General features: G+C 52.0%; 1 protein-coding gene across 6 annotated transcripts in view; it reads right to left on the bottom strand.

Moving 5' to 3' along the window:
- Positions 1-27719, bottom strand: part of LOC107973094 (protein CASP) — a 70226-nt gene that overhangs the window by 3943 nt on the left and 38564 nt on the right. For all 6 annotated transcript variants that reach the window (XM_054655696.2, XM_063814467.1, XM_063814469.1 and 3 more), the window contains 3 exons: positions 3474-3601; positions 2657-2723; positions 1608-1720 (listed from right to left, as the gene is read on the bottom strand). In XM_054655696.2, the coding sequence (XP_054511671.2) occupies positions 1608-1720; positions 2657-2723; positions 3474-3601 (308 nt within the window). The remainder of the gene's footprint in view (positions 1-1607; positions 1721-2656; positions 2724-3473; positions 3602-27719) is intronic.

Raw genomic sequence — 27719 nt, 5'->3', positions numbered from 1 at the left:
GGGAAGAGAACCAGTCAGTGCCTTGGGGCCCAGCGGGAAGGGCAGGAGCCCAGGGGAGCCTCAGTTTCCTCATCTGCAAAAAAGGGAAGTGGGGGAGGGAGCCCTAGATCCCAGAGGCAGGAGGAGAGGGTGCTGGGGTGACAACGTGAATGTGGCTGGTGCCTCCTGCCACAGGGGCATGGAGTTACCCATGGGGTCAGGGCCACAGTGCCTCCGGGCACAGATGGGGAACTGAGGCCCAGGCAGGGCCGGGCGCAGCTGCAGGAAGGTGGGTTTGCTGGGAGTGTGGGGTGGTCATGCGGGCAGGCAGGCAGCTGGGAGAGGAGACGCCCCCCAGCTCTTCCACCCAGAGCCAGGCTGGTTTGCAGAGTCTGACTGCCCTCTGGTGGCCAAGGAGCGGCTCTGATGGGTGGGGACAGGGCTGGGGGCTGCTGGGCCCCAAAGGAAGAGGGAGAGGTGAATCCCTGCCCCACTATACCCCACGCTCTTCCTGGGGTTTCCTGGCACGGGGTGGTCCCTGGGAGGCCTGGGGGCTGAGAGAAGCCACGCACAGGCCTCCCTAGCCCGAACCCGGGAGGTGGAGGTTGCAGTGAGCCAGGATTGTGCCACTGCACTCCAGCCTGGGCAAGAGAGTGAGACTCCGTCTCAAAAAACAAACACAACCAAAACTTGAGCAGCACAAAAAAGTATATGGCAGTATGACGCTTCCTCTAAAAACGTTAAACGTAGAATTACCATAGGATCTAGTAATTCCACTTCTGGGTAGATACCCAAAAGAACTGAAGGCAGAGACTTGGAGAGATATTTATACACCCATGTTCACAGCAGAATTATTCGCCACAGCCAAAAGGTGGAAGCAATGTAAATGAATAGGTGAATGGATAAACAAAATGTGGTCTATATGCACAATAAAATATTATTCAGCCTTAAAAAGGAAGGTTGTTTTTTTTTTTTTGAGATGGAGTCTTGCTCTGTCGCACAGGCTGGAGTGCAGTGGCACGATCTCATCAGCTCACTACAACCTCTACCTCCCAGGCTCAAGTGATCCTCCTGCCTCAGCCTCCCAAGTAGCTGGGACTACAGGTGCCCACCACCATGCCCGGCTAATTTTTGTATTTTTAGTAGAGACGGGGTTTCACCATGTTGGCCAGGCTGGTCTCAAACTCCCAACCTCAAGTGATCCACTTGCCTCAGCCTCCCAAAGTGTTGGGATTACAGGTGTGAGCCACCGCACCTGGCTCACCCTGCATTCTTGCAGTGCCACTGCCTGGCTTAAATCCTTCCTTGGTGCCCCTCCCTGCAGATTGAAGGCCACGCCCCCCAGCCTGGCAAGAGGGCACTTGCCTGGCGACTTGTTTCGCCTGGAATGATCTATGCTCCCTTCTGGCTCACTGGCCCCCACGTCTCCTCGACTGTGAGCATCTGAGTCTTCTTTCAAAGCCCAGTGTGGCATGACCTCCTCCAGGAAGCCCTCCCTGACTGCACAGAACAAATCTCTTCCCCCTGAGGTTTACGGTCTGTGCCGCATCTCTCTCCTGAAAGCCTGTGTGTTCCCCAGCTGTGTCCTTGGGCCCAAGGAGCATCAGGGAGAGAAAGATGTGACTCACGGCCTCAAGCTCCTGGTTCCGGGCACAGAAGCGCTCCCTCTGGCTGGAGATGATGGAAAGCAGTGAATCCACCTGGCCCTCTGGGAGGGCGCCGCTGGCTGGTGCTGCAGGTCCTAGCAGGTAGAGGAGGGTGGCTTGGGGGGTGGCAGGAGGTGGAACCCAGCAGGCGGCCCTTTGGGGTGGGTCCCCCAGCCCTGGGGGATTTCTGCCAAATGCCATGGGGTAGAAGCCACATGGTGTCTGACTCCCTGGTGCTGGGCAGGTCGGGGAAGGGGAGGGGACAGCCAGGGGAACCGGGGAGCGTGAGAATGGATGGCAGGGGCTGACCTGACAATACGCACTCTGGGGAAGGGCCCAGCACCCCCGTCTGTGCTGTCAGAGGGCCAGGCCCAGAACTCCCCTCCCAGTCACTCTGTCCTTGAATCTGAGACCCTTGCAGCTGTCAGACTAGGCCTATATCCCCTGGGGAAGCAAAGGGGCAGGAGGGGAACTGGGGAGGCATGGGCACACCCCCAGTATCCCAGTCCAGCAGCCTCAGGTTCTGTCCTCAATATCCAAGGAGGCTGCCTTCCCCTCACTGGATGGACCTCCGGCTGCACTTTGGCAGTGAGGCCTGGCTGACCACCACTCACCAGCCTTTCACAGGCCACCGGCAGGGCTGAAGGGTCAGGGCCCCAAGGTGGGGGGTGTCAGTCTAAGATCCAGAAAGGCAGGTTGAGGGCTCATTCACCTTTTTGTTTTTTAGAGACAGGGTCTCGGTCTGTGGCCCAGGCTGGAGTGCAGTGGCACCATCATAGCTCACTGCAGCCTCCAATTCCTGGGCTCAGGCGATCCTCCCACCTCAGCCTCCAAAGTAGCTGGGACTATAGGTGTGCGCCACCACACCTAGCCTTACCCGACCCTTTGAAGGTTGCTGCTGCATTGCAGGCGTGGGGGCCTGACCTTCTTAGAGGAAGGGACTACTCTTTGGGGATCTGTGTTCTCAGGCGGTATCACCTGTCTCCTCTTCCCTCCTCCTCCCTCCTCCCATGGGTCAGGCCTCTCCTTACCATAGAATAGGGCAGTGGCCTCTTTGATGGGCTCTGGGATCTTCTCCAGGCGGTGCTCAGCGGCACCCTGCAGGTGACAGGAAGCGATGAGGAGGTGCCTCCGCACAATGGGCACGGAATATTCCCTTTCAGCATGGCCAAGGCAAATGGCAGGGTGGGTGTGGCAAGGAGTGGGTGGGGCCATCCGGGGTGCAGGCTGGCTGCAGGAGGGCCCGGACCTGGACACGTGGCATGAGCTACCAAAGAAGAGACGGCTGGGCCCTGAGTCACTCCTGAGGCCAGAGTTCAGCAGCAGTGCAGCTCTCCTCACAGCCACTCAGCTTTGACATGCATCAGACACCTGGGCCTCCCTGGCCCTGCAACCAGCCTGCCACGTGACCTGGGGCAGCCCAGACTTCTCTCCCGGAGTCCCACTGTGGACTCTATAGAATGGGAGGTGGGCGAGGAGATGCCCTCCCTGGGCTGTTTATGTCCCAGCCTGCTGTGATCTCTGGGCTCCAGGTCCTTTAGCTGGGAGATGGGTGCATGGTCCTGGTCTTGCCTCTGCCTCTGCTCTCAGGGCAGTGCCTGGAAAGACGGGCCTCTGTGCTACCACTAGGAAGCCCTGTGGCCTCTGCCCCATGGCCTGTCACCCCAAATCGGAGGCAGGGTGGTATTCATGGAGTAAGCAGGGAGAACCCAGTGGTTTTAGGTGACAGCCCTTCTGGGTTGTCACCAGCTGCCTGATACACAGGCTAATCTGGGAAGTCAGTGTTTGCAGAGGCTAAGTCAGTTGGGCAGGTAGCGAGATGGGCATGGGGCAGGGGGGTGGGCTCACCTCAGCATCGGGCCACTGGATGGACTGAATGATGCTCAGGTCCTGCTCCAGGTGGGTGATCATCTCTCTCTGCTCAGTGGCTGTGGCCACAGCCTCAGTGATACGGACTTGCAGCTCCGCACAGCGTCCTGTGGCCAAAGGAAGACATGGCCGTCAGAGGGAGCCTGGTGGGACCCTTGGTGCCCTCCCCTGGTTCTGCCTCTCCAACCCACAGTCTGGAAGCAGGGCTGCCTGGATGCTGTGAGAGTGCTGGCTATTCCCTCCCAACTCACCACTGCCTAGAAGACCCCATTAGACCTAGGGCCTCCTCCAGGAAGCCCTCCCTGACTGTCAGAGGCACTCCTGGCCCCAAGCACTCTCTGGATTGATGAAATCCCCTGGGTAGGAGAAGGAGCTCAGGTCAGGGATTAGGAGAAACCGGTGCAACGTGGCTCTGCCCACGGCTGTTTGGGGGGCCCTGGCCAGCCCCTTTCCCTCTCTGGGCCTCACTTTGCTTGTCAGGCAGGGGCAAGGAGGCTCAAGTTGCTTCCTAGCTGATGTTCTGGGATAATGTCCAGTGGGAAGCCTGGGGGTAGGAGAGGCAGAGAAAGCTGCGGGGGTGCAGTGGGGCGCGTAGGGGTCCCACCTCTGGGCTGACAACAGAGGTGCTTGGTCCCGCCCCCAACAGAGGCTCCAGCTGCAGTGGTGGGGGCAGCGTGGTCCCCAAGGAGTCCCCCGACCCACAGCCCTGTCTGTCTCTCCCTCCTCCAGGTGCCAGGGTCATCTTTATAACAAAGCATCCAAACTGTGACTTTCCTGCCCTGCATGAGGGTGAGAGACATTGGGGAAGGGACCCAGACCCAAGCACGCATTGCCAGGCAGGACTTCAGTGACCCAGGAGCCAGGCAGCCCTGAGGGTGAGGTTTGGCCCTGTTTCTGGTTGACTGTGTGGCTCAGGGCCACTGGATCCCCCTTTCTGGTCCCAAATGGTGACATGTAACATGGTGACAATAAACCTTGTTTAGGGTGAGCTGTTGGGGCCGCAGAGAGGGAGACTGAGGCCTGAGACCCAGGACGCTGTCCTTTGGGGTAGGCTGCACAGCCGCCAGGGGGCACTGTGGCCTCAGAAAGGCACAAAGGCCGCAGGCTGTGGGCAGTGCCAGGGAAATGGTATGTGCGGCCTCCTCTGTGGACTCATCCCTGACTGCGCGGCCTGCTGACCGGCTGTCATACCTGCCCTGGCTAGGCTCAGTGTCCTGGGCCAGGATGGGGCAGCCCAACCTCACCCCCACATGCTCCTGGGTTCCCACTGCACACCAAGTCCTTATAGATGAGTCAGAAAAGACGATTCACATTTTACAGTCAAAGAACGGAGGCTTCCCGACCTGGGACCAAACCCAAGGCATCCACCCCCAGCTCTGTCTAAGCCCTTGCCCACACCAGAGTCTCGCCTCGTTCAGGCCCCGAACGGATTTATTTTATTTTATTGAGACAGAGTCTCACTCAGTCACCCAGGCTGGAGTGCAGTGGCTCCATCTCGGCTCACTGCAACCTCCGCCTCCAAGGTTCAAACAATTTTCCTGCCTCAACCTCCTGAGTAGCTGGGATTACAGGCGCCTGCCACCATGCCCAGTTAATTTTTGTATTTTTAGTAGAGACGGGGTTTAGCAATGTTGTCCAGGTTGGTCTCAACCTCAAGTGATCTGTCTGCCTCAACCTCCCAATGTGCTGGGATTAGAGGCGTGAGCCACCGCACTGGGCCCCTAAATGGATTTCTTCCTTCAGACATTCACTGAGCCCCTGGGTCTCTGGCAGGAAGGTGGTATCTGTGGAAGTGAGGAGGGGATGAGGGAAGAGGCAGGACCTGAAGGCAGGACCCGGCCTTGGAGGGAGGACTGTCGGGGGCAGGGTGGGGGCTGGCCCTGGGCCACCTGCAGGGACTTTAAGGAGACCCCAAAGGGGAGAGGTCCAGAGAGACGATAAATACCATGCCCTCCTGGCCTGAGTACAGAGTCCTTGGGTCCTGGCCTGTGGGATGGGATGGCAGAGCCGGCCACTCATGCTTAGGATGGGAGGTGGACAGCGGTTGTGAGATGTAGGGAGAGGAAACCACCAGAAAGCTAATGGGGCCTTGGGTCACATTAATAGAGGTGAAGGTCCTGGACCAAGGGAGGGGATGCTTCAGTTTGGCCACAAACAGGAGCACATCCAAGAACCGTGCTGGGACCATGGGGACAGACTCCTGGGATAAAAAGAGGGCGTTAAGCTCCAACAGGGCTCAGGGAAGCCACATTCCACCTCAGGGATGAGGGTCTGGGGGACAGAGAGACAGGGCTGAGATGGAGAACCTTTGCAGAGGTGACTTTTGCCGGGCCAGAGTGAGCCCTTTTCCCTGGAGGTGTGCGCCTGGCAAGAGGGGTGGATAAAAAACTGCTGAGATGATTCCTTGCACTGCCTGTTTTATCTGCCCCGAGTCTGTGACCACCCCAGTGTGGTCTTGGTCAGGTCCCTGGGGTGGCAGCAACTTGCAGCTCCCAGCACCATCCGTGGGCACCAGGGAGATGATGGGGTGCGTGGGCCTGGTCCCCGTGCACTTGTTCCTGTGTCTGCTACTGCAGGGGTGGGCACACAGTCCTGCCGTGTATATAGGTGATGTTCTGTGCAGGTGTGAGCACCCTGGCTGCAAACCCTCTATCCTAGGCTGCCCCAGTTCCCAGCTGGTGGCCCGCTATCCTGGAAAAGGCCCATGTGTTAAGCTGGCCTGGAGGCCTGGCCATTGGCGCTGCTGCAGATGCTCTGGGCACTGGGTTAGCTCCTGAGGGGATCTGAGGGTGCAGGGCTGAGTGGTTGGGGGAGGCCATCCCTGAAGAGGTGGCTTGGGGTGATAGGAGCACAGGCCAGTTGCACGGGCAGCAGAATTGGGGGATGGCTGCTCGTGAGGCAGAGAGAACAGGCTGGGTAAGACAGGGCAGCAGAGGCTGGCAGACGGTGAGACTGGAGGGAAGGCTGTGGGTAGAGGGGGGTGGACAGAGAACTGGAGGCTGCAGGGGACAGGATCTGGACACTGTCCCAGAGCCCAGCTGGATCCCAGCAGCAACCAGAGCTGTGCTTTGAAACTGTCACTCCACGCTGGGAGGAAGCAAAGGCCAGGAGACTGGCTGTGCGAGCTTCCCCCAGAGAGGGGCTTCAGTTAGACGTACTTAGAGAAGGACAGGGCCTCACCGGCCACGGGAGGGTCCCCTGTCCCCCACCGGCTGCCTCACCCTGCCTTCTCTGTTGGAGGCTGGAACACGCAGGTGGGGAAGCTGGGGTAACATCTCTGGTGGCCACTTGATGTCAAGTCCAGAACCGGGCTTGCATTCTGGCCCTGCCTTTTATGAATTTCACGACCTTCGGCAAGTTCTTCAACCTCTAGAGTACAGGGCTCTGGGGCGAGGCCACAGAAGGAGCTGGAGAGAGAGCTGTGGACCCCATCGCTGTACAGAACCCAGGTGGGGAGGCCCGGGCCTGGCCCCCTGTGGGGGAAGGGGTGGGCAGCTGGCTGGCTCGGTTCTGGTAAGCACGAAGGTGCTTGTGAACAGCTAAGGGCATGTGTGTGGTGGGGTTTGGACCTGTGGACCTGAGGCTGGATATGCCGGTTGAGGAGATCTAGGGCCCCAACGGTCAGGGCTTGGAAGCGTTTGGGGGGCTTGGAAGAAGACAGTAAGATGAGGGAAAGTTTGGAACTTCTTAGAGACTTGTTCGATGGTTGTGACCAAAATGCTGTAATGAGTTAAGACTTTGGGGGTGGGCGTGGTGGCTCACGCCTGTAATCCCAGCACTTTGGGAGGCCGAGGCGGGCACATCACCTGAGGTCAGGAGTTTGAGACCAGCCTGGCCAACATGGCGAAAACTCGTCTCTACTAAAAATACAAAAAAAAAAAAAAAAAAATTAGCCGGGCATGGTGGCGGGCGCCTGTAATCCCAGCTATTTGGGAGGCTGAGGCAGGAGAATGGCTTGAACCTGGGAGGCGGAGGTTACAGTGAGCTGAGATGGCACCATTGTACTCCAGCCTGGGCAACAAGAGTGAAACTCCATCTAAAAAAAAAAAAAAAAAAAAAAAGACTTTGGGGGTACTGTTGGAAAGGCATGATTGTATTTTGCAATGTGAGAAGGACATGAGATTTGCGTGAGGGGGCAGGGGTGGAATTATATAGTTTGGATATTCATCCCTATCCACATCTCATGTTGAAATGTAATCAAGCCAGGTGCAGTGGCTCTTGCCTATAATTCCAGCACTTTGGGAGGCTGAGGAGGGAGGATCACTGGAGCCCAGGAATTCGAGACCAGCCTGGGTAACATGGAAAAACCCTGTCTCTACACAAACAAACAAACAAACAAAAAAACCCACACAAAAAATTAGCTGGGTGTGGTGGTGTAGCTGTAGTCCCAGCTACTAGGGAGGCTGAGATGGGAGGATCACCTGAGCCCAGGAGGCAGAGGTTGCAGTGAGCTGTGATCACACCACTGCACTCTTGCTTGGGTGACAGAGTGAGACCCTGTCTCAAAAAAAAAAAAAAAAAAAAGTAATTAATCCCCAGTGTTGGAAGTGGGGCCTGGTGGGAGGTGTTTGGGGGACAGGGCAGGTCCCTTGTGGCGCGGTGCTGTCTCTGAGATAGGGATCTGGTTGTTTAAGGAGCGTGGCACCTCCCCCACCCCCATTCTCTCTCTCTTCCTCCTGGCCTCGCCATGTCTCACACCTGCTCCCACTTCGCCTTCCACCATGAGTAAAGCCTCCAACGCCTCCCCAGAAGCCAAACCGACACCAGCGCCACGCTTCTGGTACAGCCTGCAGAACCATGAGCCAAAGAAATCCCTTTTCTTGATAAATTACACAGCCTCAGGTATTTCTCTATAGCAATGCAAGAACAGCTCATACAGAAAATCAGCGGTGGTGGACAGGTCCGGAGACAGTGCTGCTGTGAGGTGGCCAGAGCTTCAGGGGGTGATCCATAAAGGGGGTCCCGCAAAGACCCTGAGAAGAGGCGGCAGGAGGCAGGGAAGACACCAGGAGGATGCATGTGAAGGCACCAAGATGAGGCAGGAGGGTCAATGAATACGGAGGGTCAGGGGGTCAGAAGCTACAGAGAGGCTGAGCAAGGCGAAGGTGTTGTCGTCAAGGTGGTGGGGGCATGCAGGGCTGCAAGGCACAGCCCGACGGGCAGAAGTGGTGGAAGAGCAGTAACGTGTGCCCGAGAGGGGATCTTGAGAAGCATAGAGTGTGTGGAATGGACCATCTGCAACCCAGAAACCCAGGAGAGAGGGACAGATTTTGTTTAGGGGAGAGAGGGATGACAGGCGACGGGTGGATAAGTGAGCATAAGACAGGGAAAGGGGCTCAGAAAAGGAGTCTGTGGGTCAAGGGCCCAAGACGGTCCCCTTCCCCTCAGGAAAGACTGGGACCTCATCCTCTGGGAGAACCCACAAAGACATCCTAGAGGGGGCATCTCACAGAGGGGAGGAGGGAATCAAAGCATCTTTAAGGTCAAGAGTTCAGGAGGGCCCGGTGCGGTGGCTCACGGCTGGAATCCAGCACTTTGGGAGGCAGAGGTGGTAGCATCGCTGGAGCTCAGGTGTTTGAGACCAGCACGGGCAACATGGCAAAATGTCATCTCTACAGAAAAATACAAAACTTAGCCGGGCATCGTGATGTGCACCTGTGGTCCCAGCTACTCAGAAGGCTAAGGCGGGAGGATCGCTTGAGTCCAGGAGTTCCAGGCTGCAGAGAGCTACGATTGCACCACTGCACTCCAGGCTGGGTGACAGAGCAAGACCCTGTCCCTCTCTGCACCACGCCCAAAAAAAGTCTAGGCATGATTTCTGACTGCAGAAGGATTAAATGCAGAGACTTATCATAGCGAGGACAGCGGTGTTGTACCTACGGTTTTCCTGAAGGCGCGAGGGGCCCCTGTCTTTTTATTTTTTATTTCTTTTGAGACGGAGTTTCACTCGTCACCCAGGCTAGAGTGCAATGGTATGATCTCGGCTCTCTGCAACCTCTGTCTCCCAGGTTCAAGTGATTCTCCTGCCTCAGTCTCTCAAGCAGCTGGGATTACAGGCATGCACCACCATGCCTGGCTAATTTTTGTATTTTTAGTAGAGACAGAGTTTCGTCACGTTGGCCAGGCTGGTCTCGAACTCCTGACCTGAGGTGATCCACCCGCCTCAGCCTCCCCAAGTGCTGGGATTACAGGCATGAGCCACATGCCCGGCTGCCCCTGTCTTATTAAATCACTTGCAGGCCAGGTAGGAATGGTGGAGACGCTCGGTGCACATGGTATCTCTGCTAGGAGGACACTGAGGGGGCCAAGCTGCTGCCTCATCCACCCCTCCCTGCCTCTGCACCTGTAGATCCTGCAGGTAGCCTCAGGTGACCACTGAGCCCCCCCGGCCGGCTCCCCATGCCTGCAGGTGCTGGCCCCCACCCCTATGCAATGGGGTCTCCAGCAATGCCACCCTCTCCTGCAGCACCGGCTCTTGCCTTCTACATGCATGCAAGCATGTTCTCCTAGCAGGCATGTACACATGCACACACGCCCCTTCCCTTGACCCCACTCCGGCAAAACTCCTTGAAGAAGCTGTCTCTTCTCAAGCGTCTAATTCCGCTCCTCCAATTCCTCAAGCCCTTCCCATCAGACTCTGCCACCCCTCACGCTGACTGTCCTTGCCAAGGTCCCTAATGACCTCCGCACATTGCCACGTCCTTGTTTTTTGGCTCTTATCTGAGCTGCTGTGTTAGCAGCTAGTTTCCAGGTCACCGACCCTCCTGGGCCTCCTTCCCCGGCTGGCTGCTCTGCCCTGTTTCCTTGACTGGTCCTTGCTCTCCCTGCTAAGCTTCTTGCCGCTGCTGCACAGGGACCATCCGCAGATGCCTCACTCTGCCCCCTCATCCGCTCTGGCCATGCGGGATGCCATTGACAAGCCGATGCCTCCCCAGTGTGGGACTCCAGTCCACGCCTCTCCTTGGATTTATCTTCTACTTGATCTTCTACTGGCATTTCAACCTTCACAGGTCTGAATTTCAGCCTGATCCCTTCCTCCCCAAGTCTGTACTCCCCAAGCCCAAGTGTGGACCCCTGTAGTCCAGCCTTGGGAGGTGACATCTGCAGGGATAGGCAGAGACCCCCTTCCCAGCCTGACCCAGCTCTCTGCGACCCTTCGGTGGCTCAGACCAAACCCCGGGAGGTAGCCTCACTCCTCTCTATCACTCCTGATGCTGAATCTGTCTTAAGTCTCTCTCTCTCTTTTTTTTTTTTTTTTTGAAACGGAGTCTCACTCTGTCACCCAGGCTAGAGTGCAGTGGCGTGATCTCAACTCACTGCAACCTCCACCTCTTGGGTTCAAGAGATTCTCCTGCCTCAGCCTCCCGAGCAGCTGGGACAACAAGCATGAACCACCACGCCTGGCTAATTTTTGTATTTTTAGTAGAGACAGGGTTTCACCATGTTGGTCAGGCTGGTCTTAAACTCCTGGCTTGAAGTGACCCACCCACCTCGGCCTCCCAAAGTGCTGGGATTACATGCGTGAGCCACTGCCCCTGCCTTAAGTCTCATTTTTGGCTCTACTTTCAAAATATCTCCAGAATCCAGTCCCTTTTTACCACTGCTGCCACCTAGTCCGAGTCATGACCACCTCTCATTGCGATGATGGCATCAGTCTCCTCATTGGCCTCCCTCTGCAACCTATGATCTGGGCACCAAGCAGCAGCCAGAGAGAGCCTTTTAAAAAGTTGGTCGGGTGCAACTGTCTCATGCCTGTAATCCCAGGACTTTGGGAGGCTGAGGCAGGAAGATTGCTTGAGTCCAGGAGTTTGAGACCAGCCTGGGCAACATAGCCAGACTGTCATTACAAAAAATTAAAATATTAGCCTTGTGTGGTGGTGCACGCCTGTCCCTGCTACTTGGGAGGCTGAGGCAGGAGGATTGCTTGAGCCCAGGAGGTCAAGGCTGCAGTGAGCGATGATTATGCCACTGCCGTGTAGCCTGGGCAACAGAGTGAGATCCTGTCTCTTAAAAAAAATAGTGACCTTGTAGGGTGCAGTGGTTGCAAACAGCAGCCTCCTCAGTAAAGTACACAGTCTGTTTCTTTCTTTCTCTTTTTTTCTCTTTTGAGACAGATTTTTGCTCTTGTTGCCCAGGCTGGAGTATAGTGGTGTAATCTCGGCTCACTGCAACCTCTGCCTCCAGGGTTCAAGCAATTCTCCTGCCTCAGCCTCCCAAGTAGCTGGGATTACAGGCGCCCGCTACCATGCCCGGCTAATTTTTGTATTTTTAGTAGAGACAGGGTTTCTTCATGTTGGCCAGGCTGGTCTTGAACTCCTGACCTCAGGTGATCCACCCACCTTGGCCTCCCAAAGTGCTGGGATTATAGGCGTGAGCCACCACGCCCGGCCACACAGTCTGTTTCTTACATGGGTTGCCCTAAGGAACGTTGGAGACAATTCTTTCCACTGGACATTTGTGTCTCTGACCTCGTGCTGTCTGTGGTCTAGGCACCAGGCAAGTATTCGGGGTGCCCTTGGAAAGCCCAAGGGTGTGACAGCCAGGGTTTATGTTGGCCAGGTCATTGTGTCTATCCGTACTAAGAGCAGAACCATGAGCGTGTGATTGAGGCCATATGCAGGGCCAAGTCTAAGTTCCCTGGCTGCCAGAAGATCCACAGCACAAAGCAGCGGGCCTTGACCAAGTTCAGTGTGGAAGAAATTAATCCCACATGGTGGCTGAGAAGCAGCTCATCTGGCATGGCTGGGGGGTTAAACGCAGCCCCAGTTGTGGCCTCCTGGGTGAGCTTCTGAGGGCTTCCCCTGTGCTGACCCCTCCTTACTCACTCCTACCAATAAATCCTACTTCCTGTTTCCCCACCAGAGCCAGGACCCTCTGTTCAAACCCTCCAATGCCTCCCAGTTGACTCAGAGTAAAAACCAAAGCCTCAGCAATGGCCGACAAGGCCCCCATGCTCCGCCTCTCCTTGGTCTCTCTGACCTCATCGCCTCCCACTCTTCCTCCTGGTCACGGTGCTGCGGCCATGCTGGTTTCCAGAGACATTTGCACCACGAGACCTTTGAACTGGCAGTTCCCACTGCCTAGAACGTCCTTCCTTCTCACATCTGCAGGGCTCGTTCCCTCAGCTCTGCCAGTACTGTTTAGAAGTTAACTTCTGGGCTGGGCGCGATGGCTCACGCCTGTAATCCCAGCACTTTGGGAGGCCGAGGCGGGTGGATCACCTGAGGTCAGGAGTTCGAGACCAGCCTGGCCAAGACGGTGAAACCCCGTCTCTACTAAAAATACAAAAATTAGCCGGGCGCGGTGGTGGGCGCCTGTAATCCCAGCTACTTGGGAGGCTGAGGCAGGAGAATCACTTGAACCTGGGAGGTGGAGGTTGCAGTGAGCTGACATCACGCCACTGCACTCTAGCCTGGGTGACAGAGCAAGACTCTGTCTCAAAAAAAAAAAAAAAAAAAAAAAAGAAGTTAACTTCTGTCTGGGAATGGTGGCTCATGCCTGTAATCCCAGCACTTTGGGAGGCCGAGGCAGGCAGATCGCTGGAAGCCAGGAGTTCGAGACCAGCCCGGCCAATATGGTGAACCCCGTCTCTACTAAAAATACAAAAATTAGCCAGGCATGGTGATGCACACCTGTAATTCCAGCTACTCGGAAGGCTGAGGCAGGAGAATCGCTTGAACCCCGGAGGTGGAGGTTGCAGTGAGCTGAGATCGCACGACTGCACTCCAGCCTGGGTGACAGAGTGAGACCCTGTCTCAAAAAAAAAAGAGAAAAAGATAATAAATTAAACAGAGAAGTGAACTTCTTAGGGAGGCCTACCCTGACCACCCGATTTACAACTTTAACCCCTTTCGGCTGGGCGCAGTGGCTCACATCTGTAATCCCAGCACTATGGGAGGCTGAAGCGGGCAGATCACCTGAGGTCAGGAGTTTGAGACCAGAATGGACAACATGATGAAACTCCTGTCTCTACTAAAAATAACAAAAATTAGCTGGGCATGGCAGTGTGCACCTGTAGTCCCAGCTACTTGGGAGGCTGAGGCAGGAGAATTGCTTGAACCTGGGAGGAGGAGGTTGCAGTGAGCTGAAATTGTGTCACTGCACTCTAGCCTGGGCAACAGTGAGACTCCATCTCAAAAAAAAAAAAAAAAAACAAGGCTAGGTGTGGTGGCTCGTACCTGTAATCCCAGTACTTTGGGATGCCAAGGCGGGTGGATCACTTGAGATCAGGAGTTTGAGACCAGCCTGGCCAATGTGGTGAAACCCCTGTCTCTACTAAAAATACAAAAATTAGCTGGACATGGTGGCATGCACCTGTAATCCCAGCTACTTGGGAGGCTGAGGCAGGAGAATCGCCTGAACCTGGGAAGTGGAGGTTGCAGTGAGCCGAGATCACGCCACTGCACTCCAGCCTGAGCAACAGAGTAAGACTTCATCTCCAAAAAAAAAAAAAAAAAAAAAGTTTAACCCTTTTCACTTGCTCTTCCCATCCTCCTTATAACATTGATCACCTTCAAAGCAACTATCTCATTCACTTATTTATTACGTCTACTGTCTGTCCCTCCCACAAGAAGGTGAGCTCCTGGTTTGCCCTGTAATAACCCCAGCGTGTAAGGCAGCAGCCCACGGTCAGCCTTTGGTATGTATTAGCTCACAGGCGAGTGGATACTACCCCACAGCAAGCATCTGTTTCCTCAGTTGGAAAGTTGCACCAGGATTCCCACAGCTGCAGGGTCTCCCAGGCTGGGGCACAGCTGGCCCTCTTTGCAATCCGTCTGATGTAAGCATCTACCACAGCTCAGTCCCACCCCATCACAGCCAAACCCAGAGGCCATGTGTGTTAGAGGAGACTAAAGACCCCAGGAGATGGGGCCTGGCCATGGGCAGCAAGACCCTGGCAGGGCCAGCCAGTCCTCTGCTGCTTCCACTGCCAGTAACTGCATAGGCCTCACTTGGATCCTTCCAGGCTCTGCCCTGCCACTGGGTGCTGGGTGAGTGGTTTCCAGGTCTTCTCACTGGGTCCTCTCAGTAACCCTGTGAGTTATCCATCCATCCATCCATGATGGAGTCTTGCTTTGTCACCCAGGCTGGAGTGCAGTGGAGGTATCATGGCTCACTACAACCTCTGCCTCCTGGGTTCAAGCGATTCTCCTGCCTCAGCCTCCTGAGTGGCTACAGGTGCCTGCCACCACGCCTGGCTAATTTTTTTGTCTTTTTAGTAGAGACAGGGTTTCACCATGTTAGCCAGGATGGTCTCAATCTCTTGAACTCGTGATCCACCCGCCTCGGCTCCCAAAGTGCTGGGATTACAGGCATGAGCCACCTACCTCTTATTTTTTCAATTGGAGACAGGGTCTCACTCTGTCACCCAGGCCGGAGTGCAGTGGTGCAATTATAGCTCACTGCAGCCTTGAGCTCCTGGGCTCAAGCGATCCTTCAGCCTCCCAAGTAGCTGGGACTACAGGCATGTGCCAGCACATCCGGCGAATTTTAAACATTTTCGTAGAGATGGGGTCTTGCTATGTGTCCCAGGGTGGGTCTTGAACTCCCGGCCTCAAGTGATCCTCCTGCCTTGGCTTCCCAAAGCCTTGGGATTACAGGTGTGAGCCATCGTGCCCGACTGAGTTTGGCTTTTTATATCCCCTTTACAGAGACAGAAACAGAAGCACTAGGAAGTTAAACTCATTTATTCTTTCAAAGATTTCCTGAGCATCGACTTAAGACTTGCTCACGGTCATCAGCCACTAAGAGACGCTGCTGGGATCCTGATACAGCCAGTGTCTCCTGACCACAGAGACACTGACGCCTCCCTGAACAATGGGAGGGTTGTCCTCAAATCCCGCTCCCTGGAGGCCACACCACTGCCTCAAATGGGAAGCTCTGCTATTACTTATCCATACTTGATTCTGCTTGAAAAAAAAAAAAGGGCTCTTCGTATTGGTATTATTTATTTTTTATTTTTTTGAGCCAGAGTCTCACTCTGTTGCCCAGGCTGGAGTGCAGTGGCGCAATCTTGGCTCGCTGCAACCTCCGCCTCCTGGGTTCAAGTGATTCTCCTGCCTCAGCCTCCTGAGTAGCTGGGATTACAGACATGCACCATCATGCCTGGCTAATTTTTGTATTTTTAGTAGAGATGGGGTTTCATCATGTTGGCCAGGCTGGTCTCAAACTCCTGACCTCAGGTGATCTGTCCACCTCAGCCTCCCAAAGTGCTGGGATTACAGGCGTGACCCACCATGCTCGACCAGGGCCCTTCCTGTTGGTATTCTAAGAGTCTGAATTTCTTGGAAAAGACAGGAACTTCAGCAATGCCTGCCTAAGGCTGGGCCCAGGCTGTGTCTCCCCTGTCTGTGGAGGCCGGTCACTCCACACTGTATGAGTCGGTTGCTAAGCAACGGCCCACTGGCCGGGAGCCCGGGCAACATCACGGTAGCTCTGTGGAGCCCTCCCAGTTCCCTGGTTGGGTCCGTACATGCAGGCCCAGGCCTCTGCCACCTCACAGGAATCAGTGATGAGCTGAAGTAGACACCAGCAAGCTGTGTGCCCCCAAAGCTGGCATGTTAGGACCGTGGAGAGGAGCAGCATGCCCCCAGGCAGCCACTCAGAGGGGCTTTGTAACAGAAGCACACAGGACCATTGCAGACAATTCAAGTGCTCTAATATATCTCATCATCACGTCGCACCACCCTGTCTACCTGCAATTGTGTTTCTTCAGAGCATCAAATAAGGAATGCGGCTGTGTATGGTGGCTCACGCCTGTAATCCCAGCACTTTGGGAGGCTGAGGCAGGCAGATCACTTGAAGTCAGGAGTTCGAGATCAGCCTGGCCAACATGGTGAAACCCCATCTCTACTAAAAATACAAAAAAAAAAAAAAAAAAAAAGCCAGGTGTGGTGGCGGGCACCTATAATCCCAGCTACTTGGGAGGCTGAGGCAGGAGAATCGCCTGAACCCAGGCGGTGGAGGTTGCAGCGAGCCAAGATTATACCATTGCACTCCAGCCTGGGTGACAGAGCCAGACTCCATCTTAAAAACAAAACGAAACCAAACAAATAACAAATAAGGGGCCGGGCGTGGTGGCTCACGCCTGTAATCCCAGCACTTTGGGAGGCCAAGGTGGGCAGATCACTTGAGGTCAGGAGTTTGAGACCAGCCTGGCCAACATGGTAAAACCCCGTCTCTACTGAAAATACTAAAAATAAGCTGGGCGTTGTGGCACACACCTCTAAGCCCAGTTACTCGGGAGGCTGAGGCAGGAGAATTGCTTGAACTCAGGAGACAGAGGTTGCAGTGAGCCGAGATCGCGCCACTAAACTCCAGTCTAGGCAAGAGAGACAGACTCTGTCTCAAACAAAAACAAAAGCAAGGAACAAGGTTCTGTTCAGACCCACTTAACTGCAGGGACAGGAGAAAGGTCAAGGCTGAACCATTTGCCTGGAATGGAGGCATCGCCCAGTTGCAGTCAGAACATGAAATCTCACTCTTTTTCTGCCTCTGAAGCTGGCCCTGCAAAACCAGGTGCAACTGCAGTTTTGCTTAATTAAATCTCACTTTAGAAGCACATGGGGAGGCCGGGCACAGTGGCTCACTCCTATAATCCGAGTACTTTGGGAGAACCAGGTGGGTTGATCTTCTGAGCTCAGGAGTTCAAGACCAGCCTGGGCAACATGGTGAAGCCCCTTCTCTACAAAAAATTAGCCAGGCGTGGTGGTGCACACCTGTGGTCCCAGCTACTTGGGAGGCTGAGATGGGAGGGTTGCTTAAGCCTGGGAGGAAGAGGTGGCGACAGACTGAGAGCCTGTCTCAACTTTCTGAGGAAAAAGACTTTGAGCTAAGTGTTCCTTTTTTTTTTTTTTTTTCAAGATTTAGGGTCTTGCTGTGTTGCCCAGGCTGGAGTGCAGTGGTGCCATCATAGCTCACTGCAGCATTGAACTCCTGGGCAGAAGTGATCCTCCCACCTCAGCCTCCAGAGTAGCTAGGACTACAGGCACATGCCACCATGCCCAACTAATTTTTTATTTTTTGTATAGATGGGGTCTCACTATGTTGCCCAGGCTGGTCTCAAACTCCTGTGCTCAAGCAATCCTCCTGCCTTGACCTCCTTCCAAAGTGCTGGGCCTATAGGAGTTACAGGAATGAGCCACTGTGCCCAACTGTTCTTTCTTCCTTCCTTTCCTTCCTTCCTTTCTCTTTTTTTTTTTTTTTTAACATTTCTTATTTTAATTTAGTTAGCAGATCATGAAATACATAGGGGCATACCTAAACTAGCAAACAGAAAAATTAACCACGTTAGACTTCAGTCTGTCAAATACCAAACTGGCAGAGTTCTTAGGGTTATTTTTTTGTTTGTTTGTTTGTTTTATTGAGACTGAGTTTCGCTCTATCGCCCAGGCCGGAGTGCAGTGGCGCAATCTCGGCTCACCGTAACCTCCGCCTCCCAGGTTCAAGCAATTCTCCTGCCTCAGCCTCCCAAGTAGCTGGGATTACAGGCACCCGCCACCATGCCTGGTTAATTTTTGTATTTTCAGTAGAGATGGGGTTTCACCATGTTGGCCAGGCTGGTCTTGAACTCCTGACCTCAAGTGATCCACCCGCCTCAGCCTCCCAAAGTGCTGGGATTACAGGCGTGAGCCACTGCGCCGGGCCAGCTCTTAGGGTTTTATGCAGGCCTCTCCTATCTGAGGGGACCAGCATTTTGGGCAACTCTAGAGACACCCCCAGCCCTAAGTGACTGCATCAGACACGGGGCTGCCGAGGGCACCTGGCACTGGGGGGGTGTCTCCATCCCATACTCTGGGTTCTCCCACTGGAGGGAGGATTGAATCCAGTTGAATTGGGAGAGGGGCTTACGATTCTGTATCACATGTGGACATTTCACAATCTGAAATCTCCAAATTAATACGCGACCAAGTCATCCCCCACTTCCACCAGACACACGTCGGCCTGGCAGACAGCTCTTTTCCAACCCAAGATGAGCAACAGCCTCTGAGTCACAACAGCGCGGAGAAGCCTAACAGCCACCTCTGCAGAGCTCTCCCCCCACATCCAGCCCGAGCGCCATCTGGAAAGAGACTCTTCTCAGTAACCCGTCATTCCAGAGACCCGCAAGCCACTGTCCCACTCGCAAGCATTAACTGGTGCCTTTCACTTGTCTTTCTGTTACATCAGGAGTCAGGGGCACAGTGAGACCCCCCACAGAAGGTTGAGGCCACGCCACTGACCAGCTGCAGGCCACACGGCAGAGGAGACTGGCCGTAGTCCTGGTCGCCCGAGTGCCATCGATTGGGGCTGCCACCACCAGCCCAGTGCCGCACCAGCACTGGCCACCATTCCTGGTTCCCCACAGCAAGCCTATATGACAGGCGATGGTGTCTCCATTTTACAGACAAGGAAGCGGACGCCAGGGAGGGCAAGGGCTTGGTTCAAGGGTAGGCAAACAGTGCTGGTGACAACAGCAAGTAGGAACGCAGGCCCTGGTGAAGCCCTTCCTGTGAACCAGATGCAGATTGACAGAGCAGTGCCCGAGATCCCCATGTATCCTAGAACCACATGGTTTTCTGTGTGCCCGGAAGCCACACGCCCGAGGACCTGCGGACAGGTGCAAAGAGGACGACCTCAGGAATGGCAATTCTTGAGGTGCCCTTTGGACCCCGAATGACAGTGTTTGCTGCTCGTCCTCAGGCCAGAGCACTTTAAATAAAAACAACCCTCACATTCTTGTGTTTGTATAAAAGATATTTACTTCAATTATCACACCTAGGGTGCTAGTGAATAATAATACATGGTGTGAGTCTCATACAGTGATATTGCTTCTCCGTATTATATAGGGACCGTTGTACAGTGCTGAGAACAAACATCGTATGGCTAACCAAAGACAGAGGGACAACACCAAGGGGCCGACGGGTGCCTCCCCCACCCCCATGCCATTTAGGTCAACTTTGACTCTTAATGTAGAAAAACAAATAGCAAGAAAATGTTACCAGAGAGATGTCACACAGCAACACACCAGAGGCATCTCAAAGCGATTTGTACAAAAAAAAAAAAAAAAGACGCTTTTTTTTTTTTCCTTTTTTCTTTTTTGGTCAATTGGGTCTCTGTGAGGATTGGAGAAAAAAATCTGTGATTGTGAGGATGAACAAACAAGCTCTAGAAAGATCTAAGACTTGGTGCATTACAGAAAATATAAAATACTGCTAAAATGTAAGACGTGACAAAACGCTGGAGTGGGGGTGGGGTGGGGGGAGCTGAGCTTATAAAGAGTTTTCCGGAAGATTCCGCCACCCTGTGAGTGCGTCTTGTGCTGTTAGTAGTCTGGACAGGAGCGTGGTGCTACCCGCTCTCAAGGCAAGCAGCAAAGAGTTATTGCACAAATGCAAAGAACTAGGTCTCTTATTCAATGCAAAGGGATGTGGGGAAAACCACCTTCTTTTTACCCCCACTTTTATTTTATAACAAGCTATTCTCCAATGTTTTAAGAATTTTGGGTGAATTCTCACATCTCCAGAATACACAGGATTTTTTTTTTCCAAGAGGTCTCAGATGGGGGTACGTGAGATGCCCGTTTTCTCAAGGGAAGAGGCAGAAGATGGTTTGAGAGAGAGAAATGCATAGACTAATTAGAGAAAAATGAAAAAAAAAAGGCTTCTGGGGAGATGGGGACCATTGTTTTGGTGGAGGGTTTCTTTCAAAGAGAGAACAAAATCAGGGCCCCCGGCAATCTTGGAGAAGGGGAGGTGATGATATGGAAAGAGATGCTCTTCCAAGCCTACCTTGGGGTAAGCAGGGCCCTTGCCTTGGCCTGGGGTAAGTTTCCTTCTGCTGGGCCCATGGGATTGAGGCAGGTCACCTCACCTTCACACCCGATTGGCAACAACTGGGTGTCTTGCTGGCTGAGCTTGGGGCCACAGCAAGCAATCTCCACACCCAACCTTCCTCCACATTGAACCACCTATAGGGGAAAGGGGCCCTCTGCCTATGATCTCCTAGGTGAGCCCTCAAGCCACAGCCTGGTACTACAAAACACTGTTGCTTTGAAAGATGGTTTTGAACAACTTTGTATGCAAGAAAAACAACAACAACAAAAAACCAACCAAAACATATCAACCCGTGCGGGCCTTGCAAGAAATCACTCTCTCGCTTGGAGGTAAAGTCTTGGCCAGGCCAACGCGCCCTCTCTGACCACGGCTCGCCGAAACTTCATGAACCCAGAAGTCTTACCAGAGGCTCTAGGAGGCTTTGGGGAACTGAACTTGGCTTTGCTAAGATTCCTCTGAAGCTCCTCAAGTGAGCATTCTTCAACTCAGCAACTCCCTCACACGTTGGTAAATTTTTTTGTTCATAAACACTCTCATTTAAAAAGTTAGACACATAGAGACCACCAGTTTTTGAGTGGCTACTCTGGAGACAGGTGTTTGATTTTGCTGGGGAAACCCTCTCTGCCCCCCAGTCAATCCCCCAGATGCCTTGGTTCTCTGGGGGAGTAGGGGAGGAGAGGAAGGCAGAGGATAGTAACCACTAGAGTGACAGCAAAAAGCATTTATGAAAACAAAACACAAAATAACAATACACTCCTGATAAGTACTTAAATGATTAACCTAATAATAAATAGAAGAGGATTGAAATATATATTTTTTTTCTCAAGGAAACATCCTTTTATAATCACCCTCACGCACGCCAGCAGGTCAGTAGCAGTCAGTCCATTTCAACAAGACAAGATTAAGTGCTGGAAGGGATGGCTGTGGCGTCAGACACTGGGGAAGGGTCTCAGCTTCTGAATCACGGACACTCCCTATCCTGCCTCGTCAGGCCAGCGGCTCCAGCCAGAGCCCGCGGGCCCTGCATGCCCAGCACAGTGGTCACCAAGAGGCAGGCTGGGAGACTGGAGGGAGTTGGGGAGGCCTGTTTTCCCTTTGGTTCATGAACAAATGGAACTACAGTGAACAAACTCATTCATAACCTGAATCGTCCTGGCCTAAAGCTTACTTTGAGTTCATTTGGTGTGCAATATGTTATTTTTTTAAAATGAAGAAAAATGATTTCAATTGCACAGAGCTTTTACACATAGTCATCTATTTAAGTGCTTTCTGTTTAAAGCAAACTACAAAAAAAAATAATAATAATAAAAAAGAAGAAGGAAAAGGGGGGAAAAAAGAATTATAAAACAAAAGCAGCTCCGTGCCACTTCGATGTGTCTTGCTGAATGGTCTCTTGTTTCACCAGCAGAAGTCCCAATGCTTCCGTACACACTGTGCTTCTGATTAATTTCCATAGGGATGTAGCCGTGACATTGGGATATAAGGCACCTTTTCTTTCTGATTACAGAAAGCTTGATACATAGCATATAGCATATTTTGTGGTAGAAATTAAAGCGTAAACACTACAGAAATTACAGTAATGCAGACTAATGCTTTCTTAACATTATTGGGTAAACTAAAAGGATTCATGAAAAGCAACTCAAAGGCATCTTAAGAGTTTAAGAACGGGGGCATGGGGGAAGTGCACATTTATGCATAGCCAAATGTCTTTCTCTCGCCGGCCTTTTTTTTTTTTTTGTCTTTTTTTTTTTTTCGGGATTTTTCGCCTACAATGCCCAACTTTTAAAGTTAGCATTTTGGAGGAGACTAGGCGCTTTGGAAATGTCTTGTTAAAGCTAAATGTCACTTCATCCAAAAATGAAAACTCGAGATGTTGCCACGGATGGCATGGACACGGTTATCTTTGGAGGGAAGGTGGTGGTGGGAGAGGCCTGGGCAGGAGGAGGCAGTTTTTGGAAGTCAGGCAGACAGGCAGAAATTGCATTTCCTTCCATTCCCCGACCAGGGTGGTGAGAAGCACAGGCCGCTGGGGCCTCTGGGATTGGGAAGACTGGGCTGGGGGGCCGGGAGTAGGGCTGGGGCTTGTTTTACGCTCTGCCCCCCACACCCCCTCCTCTTCCATCCTGATTAAGCCCAAAGGTTGTGGACTTAACTTTCAGCCCATCTCTAAGGGTTTCACAGACTGGATCTTTCTAAACTTTATTGGGTACCTGCTTCCCCTTTTCCCTGGTAGTTTTCATCTACAAAAAGTCAAAACCTGATCGAAATAGAAATAAGATCATCAAATTGGACCATTCTCTTAGCGTTCGAGTGTGCCGGCCAGACTGGCATTCAGTACACGCTGAGATCCAACCACATCACACTGGCCTCAGGTCACCACCTTGCCACTCAGGGCACAAGCCCTGCCCTTGTGGTCACAAAGGCTTCCCTAATGTCATCGATGCCCAGGTGAAACCACAGAAGCACTGAGGGATTTCTAAATGTGAGCTTTGGCTGGTCAATGCCCAAGCACAGGATGCTGTCCCCATCCTTAGGTTCTTACTTGCAAACTGTCTCCAGCAGGGGAACACTTTGGCCCCCACAGTGGACAGACCCACCTCCAACCAGCAGCCCCAGGAGCTGATTTTCTTCAGTGTGGATGGGAACTGGCATATTCTTTTGGGATAAGAGGGTGATGCAACTGTGGATGGGGCGTGTAGGCTGGAGGAAGCCATCTATCCTTTTCTGTCTTTGAGATGTTTGATATTTGCAAAGGAGTGTTCGCAGTGATGCTAAAACCATGCCAGAGACAAGAGACACCCAAGAGCTACAGCGTTCCCCAAAGCCAGCTGGGAATCTTAGGAAGTGTCCTCATGTGGCCATTTTGGGGCAGTCCGGGACAAGGATAATGGCCATGATGGATCTTAACAGCTGAGCAGGACTGGACAGAAAGGAAGGCAGACCAAAGACAAGACCCTCAGAGGCCCGAGACCATGCCCTGCCTGCAAAACAAACAGCTGCTGGAGCTTTGGGAACAGGTGGAAGGGAAACATCCGTGTGCCTTGCAGAGCACAGCTGTTTGTCCGTGTTGCACTCACAAAAGGAGAGACACACAAAGCTGGCCCACCAGGCAGAGGGATGTTCGTGTCTGCTGCGCTGGCAGCTTTTCTGCTCTCTCCAGCCCACGTGCCTCACAGTTCTGTGGGGTGTGGTTCTGGGTGACATCAGATGGAGAACACAGGTTAGTGAGGTAGAAGGGACAATGAGGAGTGTGAAGAAGAGGGAGGACATCTGGGGAGGGACAGGGCCCCCCACTGGCAGCACAGGAGCCAAACCTCCGGCCTAAAGTACCACAGCAAATAGCCCAGCACACCCACCGCTCATGCCCCGTGTTGCTACATCTCGCCCTGTACAGCTGGCTTGTCGGCCTTGGGATGAGTAAGGTCTACGGGCTTTTGTTTTTACTGGTCTGCCAAGAAGCGCCTGTCATACTGCATTTAAGGCAAAGGCTCTCACCCCTCAGTTCAAAATCTCTCTGCTTTTGTGTGACTCCCAGAAGGACATGCGTCTGTTCCCCTGGCTCTGTTATTTTTCAGTAAGATTTGCTTTGCTAAAATCAGAGGAATGAAAAACATTGCATAGAATGTCAACAGAGTTCATTGATCACCCTTGCATCAAAGGACATGCATGCAGGAGAAACAAAGTCATCCAGTCCAACCTTGGTCGGGGAGGCACCTGCCCATGAGAGAGCTCACCTGGGGACTCCTGTTCCCCTCTCTTTTTAGGGCCTGGCTGTGGCATAATCTTAAAGTAGTCAGCCGAGGCCCACAGCGATCTCTTTGCAGCCTGTGTAAACTGGTCATGAGCTGCACGCCTGATGCTGGCCCTGGCCAAGGAGGGAGATGGGGTATGAGAGCTGGCCACCTGGGCTTGGGCGGTGGCCAGAAAGGAATATTTAACCCAGAGCTCTGCTGCACTCTGGGCCCGGACCGCCAACCAGCAGACCTGAACATCCACATCAGACAGGATGGTTTTTCAATGGGAAGAAAACAAAGATGGCGACAGGAAGGAAACTGAGCAGGGAGGTATTTGTACTTTGGAGGTACAAGGGATCTACCCCAGGGAGGCTGTCGACTGGTATCTTTTGCCTCAATTACTTGCACAAAGTAGCAGGTTTTGATGGTGGGCCCCTGTGAGCCACGATCCTGGCATTTCTCAGAGAGTTCTCCCACGCATGCATCCCTGGGCTGTCACCCCGATCCTGTCCCAGGAGATGCTTAGAAGCTGCCTCATGCCAAGATGCCTCCTAAGATCATCTAGAAGAATCCAGTTGAGCTAAGCTCCATGGCTCTGATAACCCTTTCTAAAGAGAGATCTGGTGAGTGGAAACCACAGATGTCTTCACTGATACCGAAGTTCAAGAGGAGGTTACCAGGGAGCTCGGGGGTTGGGGAGGAGGACAGAAGACGCCTCTGGGGTGGAAGTGAGTTGGGCACAGGTCTAGGACAGAACTCACACACCTGCCATCTCGGCTATCACAAGGGAGCTTGGGCCGGAACTCCGGGTCAAGAGGCTAAATGCAAACACTGATTTTACGCCGAGCCTCTGCTTAGCCAGCTAAGTTAATGGCAAAAGCCTTAAGTTATGAACAATGCCTCCAATTAACAAAAAGAAGCCATTTAAAATGGCATAATGGAGCTTGTAATTAAGTGTTAGTGTTTTATATGGAACCGTTTCCCCCAGGGGAGAGGTACAAATCAGCTTTTTAAACTCATAGAGCGTGAAGAGGAAGGGGGTCGACTGCCTGCGGGGGCCACTGCTTGGAATGCCAGCCTGCTGAAGGGGAGCCATGCCGAGGGGACACTGTTCAAGGCACTTGAATACTGCTTAGCAAGATGAGAGATTAACCCTTAGACTCCAACTGAGGGGCCCAACCAGGAGGGGGTGCTCCCCTGGCCACGGATTACTGTATTATTTTAGTGGCAGCTCTTAGAAGTATTACAGACAGTGCTAGCTTCACATCAAAGATCTAAGGTTAGGATCTCTATTTTTTTTAAAAAAATAAATAATAGAGGAAAAAAATACACAGAACTGCAAGCAAAATTTAACCAACTGATTGTATCTGGCACCAGATGTAAGTCTGGCAAAAAAGACAGAATGGGAACCAACAGTAACCTAGTTAAAAATCTAAGAAGTAAAAACAGAAAAGAGAAAACAACACATATGACTAAATTGCTTGGGAGGGTCAAAATGACTGCATTTTAGACTGTTACTGTTTGGCCACTAGAATGGACAAATCTGTATTTGTCAATTTCCTCAGATTTAACACCTTTGTAAATAACAGTCATGCCTTTAAAACTAAACCCTAGCCTACTATTTCCTGTTAACTTCTTTTCATTCTTATGAAAATTAGACGATATTTAAAGATTCATCACACATGATGACAAAAGTCCCTTGAGGGTTTTGTGGAGAGGACACCACAGTCGTCAGGGCTCTGCCACTCACTGTCCTAAGGGTCACCGATGGGAATTCACTCTTCTCAATGCACCTGAATCGAGCTAGATGTTGACCCGTGTCCCCTTAAGCTCCTCTAATTTTGAATTCTCTTCTCCCTGAACTGGATTTCAAGTTCAGAAATGATACCCCCAACAAAAGACAAACGAACAGCCTGCCTCCCAGCCCCCTAGAGCCTTCTGAAAACTTCTTATTCATGAAAAGGCATTGTCTTTAGTGTAGTGACTCTCAAAATTTGTGAAAACGTGAACTAAGTGCTGCAGCTGCAGGTTAAAAGACTGTAAATGAAATAATCTCTAAAACATCATGCAAGAAACGTGGTTTCACATCTTACAGTCAAAGTCCTACAAGTTAATTAACAAGCACATGGAGGTGGAACAGCCAGAGCATACCTTTAAAATTATAACTCCCTCCCACCCCCCAAATAAAAAAAAAGTAATATTAATTAAACTTAAGAAATAATGAATGCACCATTAAAATGTCATCCAAAGACGCTGACCTAAGACAAAGGTTTCAATGATACACAATACGGTCAAAAAGTTTTCAATCAGTAATATACAGTATGACAACTACATCTTGTAAATTATACCCAATACTGCTGGCAGTCTATCCCTCTAAAGAATATTTGCCCCTTTCATCCCTTCCTAACAATCAGATAATAAAATACAGCACCTATAAATAAGCAAAAAAAAAAAATATATATATATATATATATATATATGCCGAAATCATCTATTGTTAAAGATATGGCAATAAAGAAGTCTAAATTAGCAAACTTGTAGAAGCCGTAACTGATAAAACAGCTTATTGAAAAAGGTGGCAGTAATGCACTCTACGTGTGCACAGGTACTTAAGAAAATACACAGACGTATAAAATTGCACACACGCACACTCTCACCCGCCTCTATTCTCACGCATATACACATAGACAAGGGAGGAATCAGAGACAAGTTAGACTTTCAGTTTGTACTTAGACTGCCCTAAAACTGTGCATAAAAAGAACTAAGAGGCGAAATGAAAGAAGGGCAAATGGTAGGTTTGGAAGTTGAAGAGCATCCACGTTTTGGTGTGAGTTTGGGCCATTTCTACAGGGATGGGAGTGGGGAGCCTAGAATGCCACGTTCTCTCTCCTGCAGAGAAAGGAAGTTTCCCATGAGTTCAACAGGGTCATCAGTGCTTGCGGTGGGAAGAAAAAGGGAAAGAAGAGAGAGAGTGCGCATGTAAGCCCTGCCCAGGCCTGGGGAGTGTCTTCCCCTGGGAGGGCTCAGTTCATCAGGTGTCCAGGAGAGTGGTATGAGGTGAGGTGCCTTCTGTGCCAGAGAGAGATCCGTAGACTGCTATCTACTTGGGGATGGGCCCGTCTGGCCCTGGAACTGCCTGCTGTGCTCGCCTGGACTACTCTCTCCTTTCTTTCAATGCCTGCACACGTGCAGACGCACAGACAGATTGAGACACCATAAATTAAACAAAATTAACAGGTACATGCTACAGTTCTAACTTGTCTCCTAAACCTCCAAGATATGAGGTCTGATCAGCGTGCTCTGCAGTTAGAGGTTAAAAAGCAGATTATAAAGTACCTAGATTCGGATCTTTTCTTTTTTTTTTCTTTTCTTTTTTTTTTTTTGTCCTGATTTGGCCTAGAATGGAGTGTATCAAACAAACCCTGGTCTGCAAAACCCAGGGTCAGTTAAAGCTATACATCAATGTGCACTACATGTCAGGATTCTATTCACGTACAAGAAAACACTATGTCAGCTACCACAAAATCAGAGTTTCCTGATGTGACGTTTTCTTTTTGTTAAAAAATATGTGGAGTAAATGTGTTTTATTTTAATTCAAAGCTCGGAGGTTTTGGGTCTGAGAGACCTGTTTTTGTTTTGATTTTTTGTGCACCTGCTTGGGAGGAGCGGCTTTCTCA

The sequence above is a fragment of the Pan troglodytes genome, chromosome 6 (genome assembly GCF_028858775.2).
Source record: "Pan troglodytes isolate AG18354 chromosome 6, NHGRI_mPanTro3-v2.0_pri, whole genome shotgun sequence".
NCBI lineage: Eukaryota > Metazoa > Chordata > Mammalia > Primates > Hominidae > Pan > Pan troglodytes.
The sequence above is the reverse complement of the archived record's forward strand: the minus strand, read 5'-3'. Positions and strand labels throughout refer to the sequence as shown.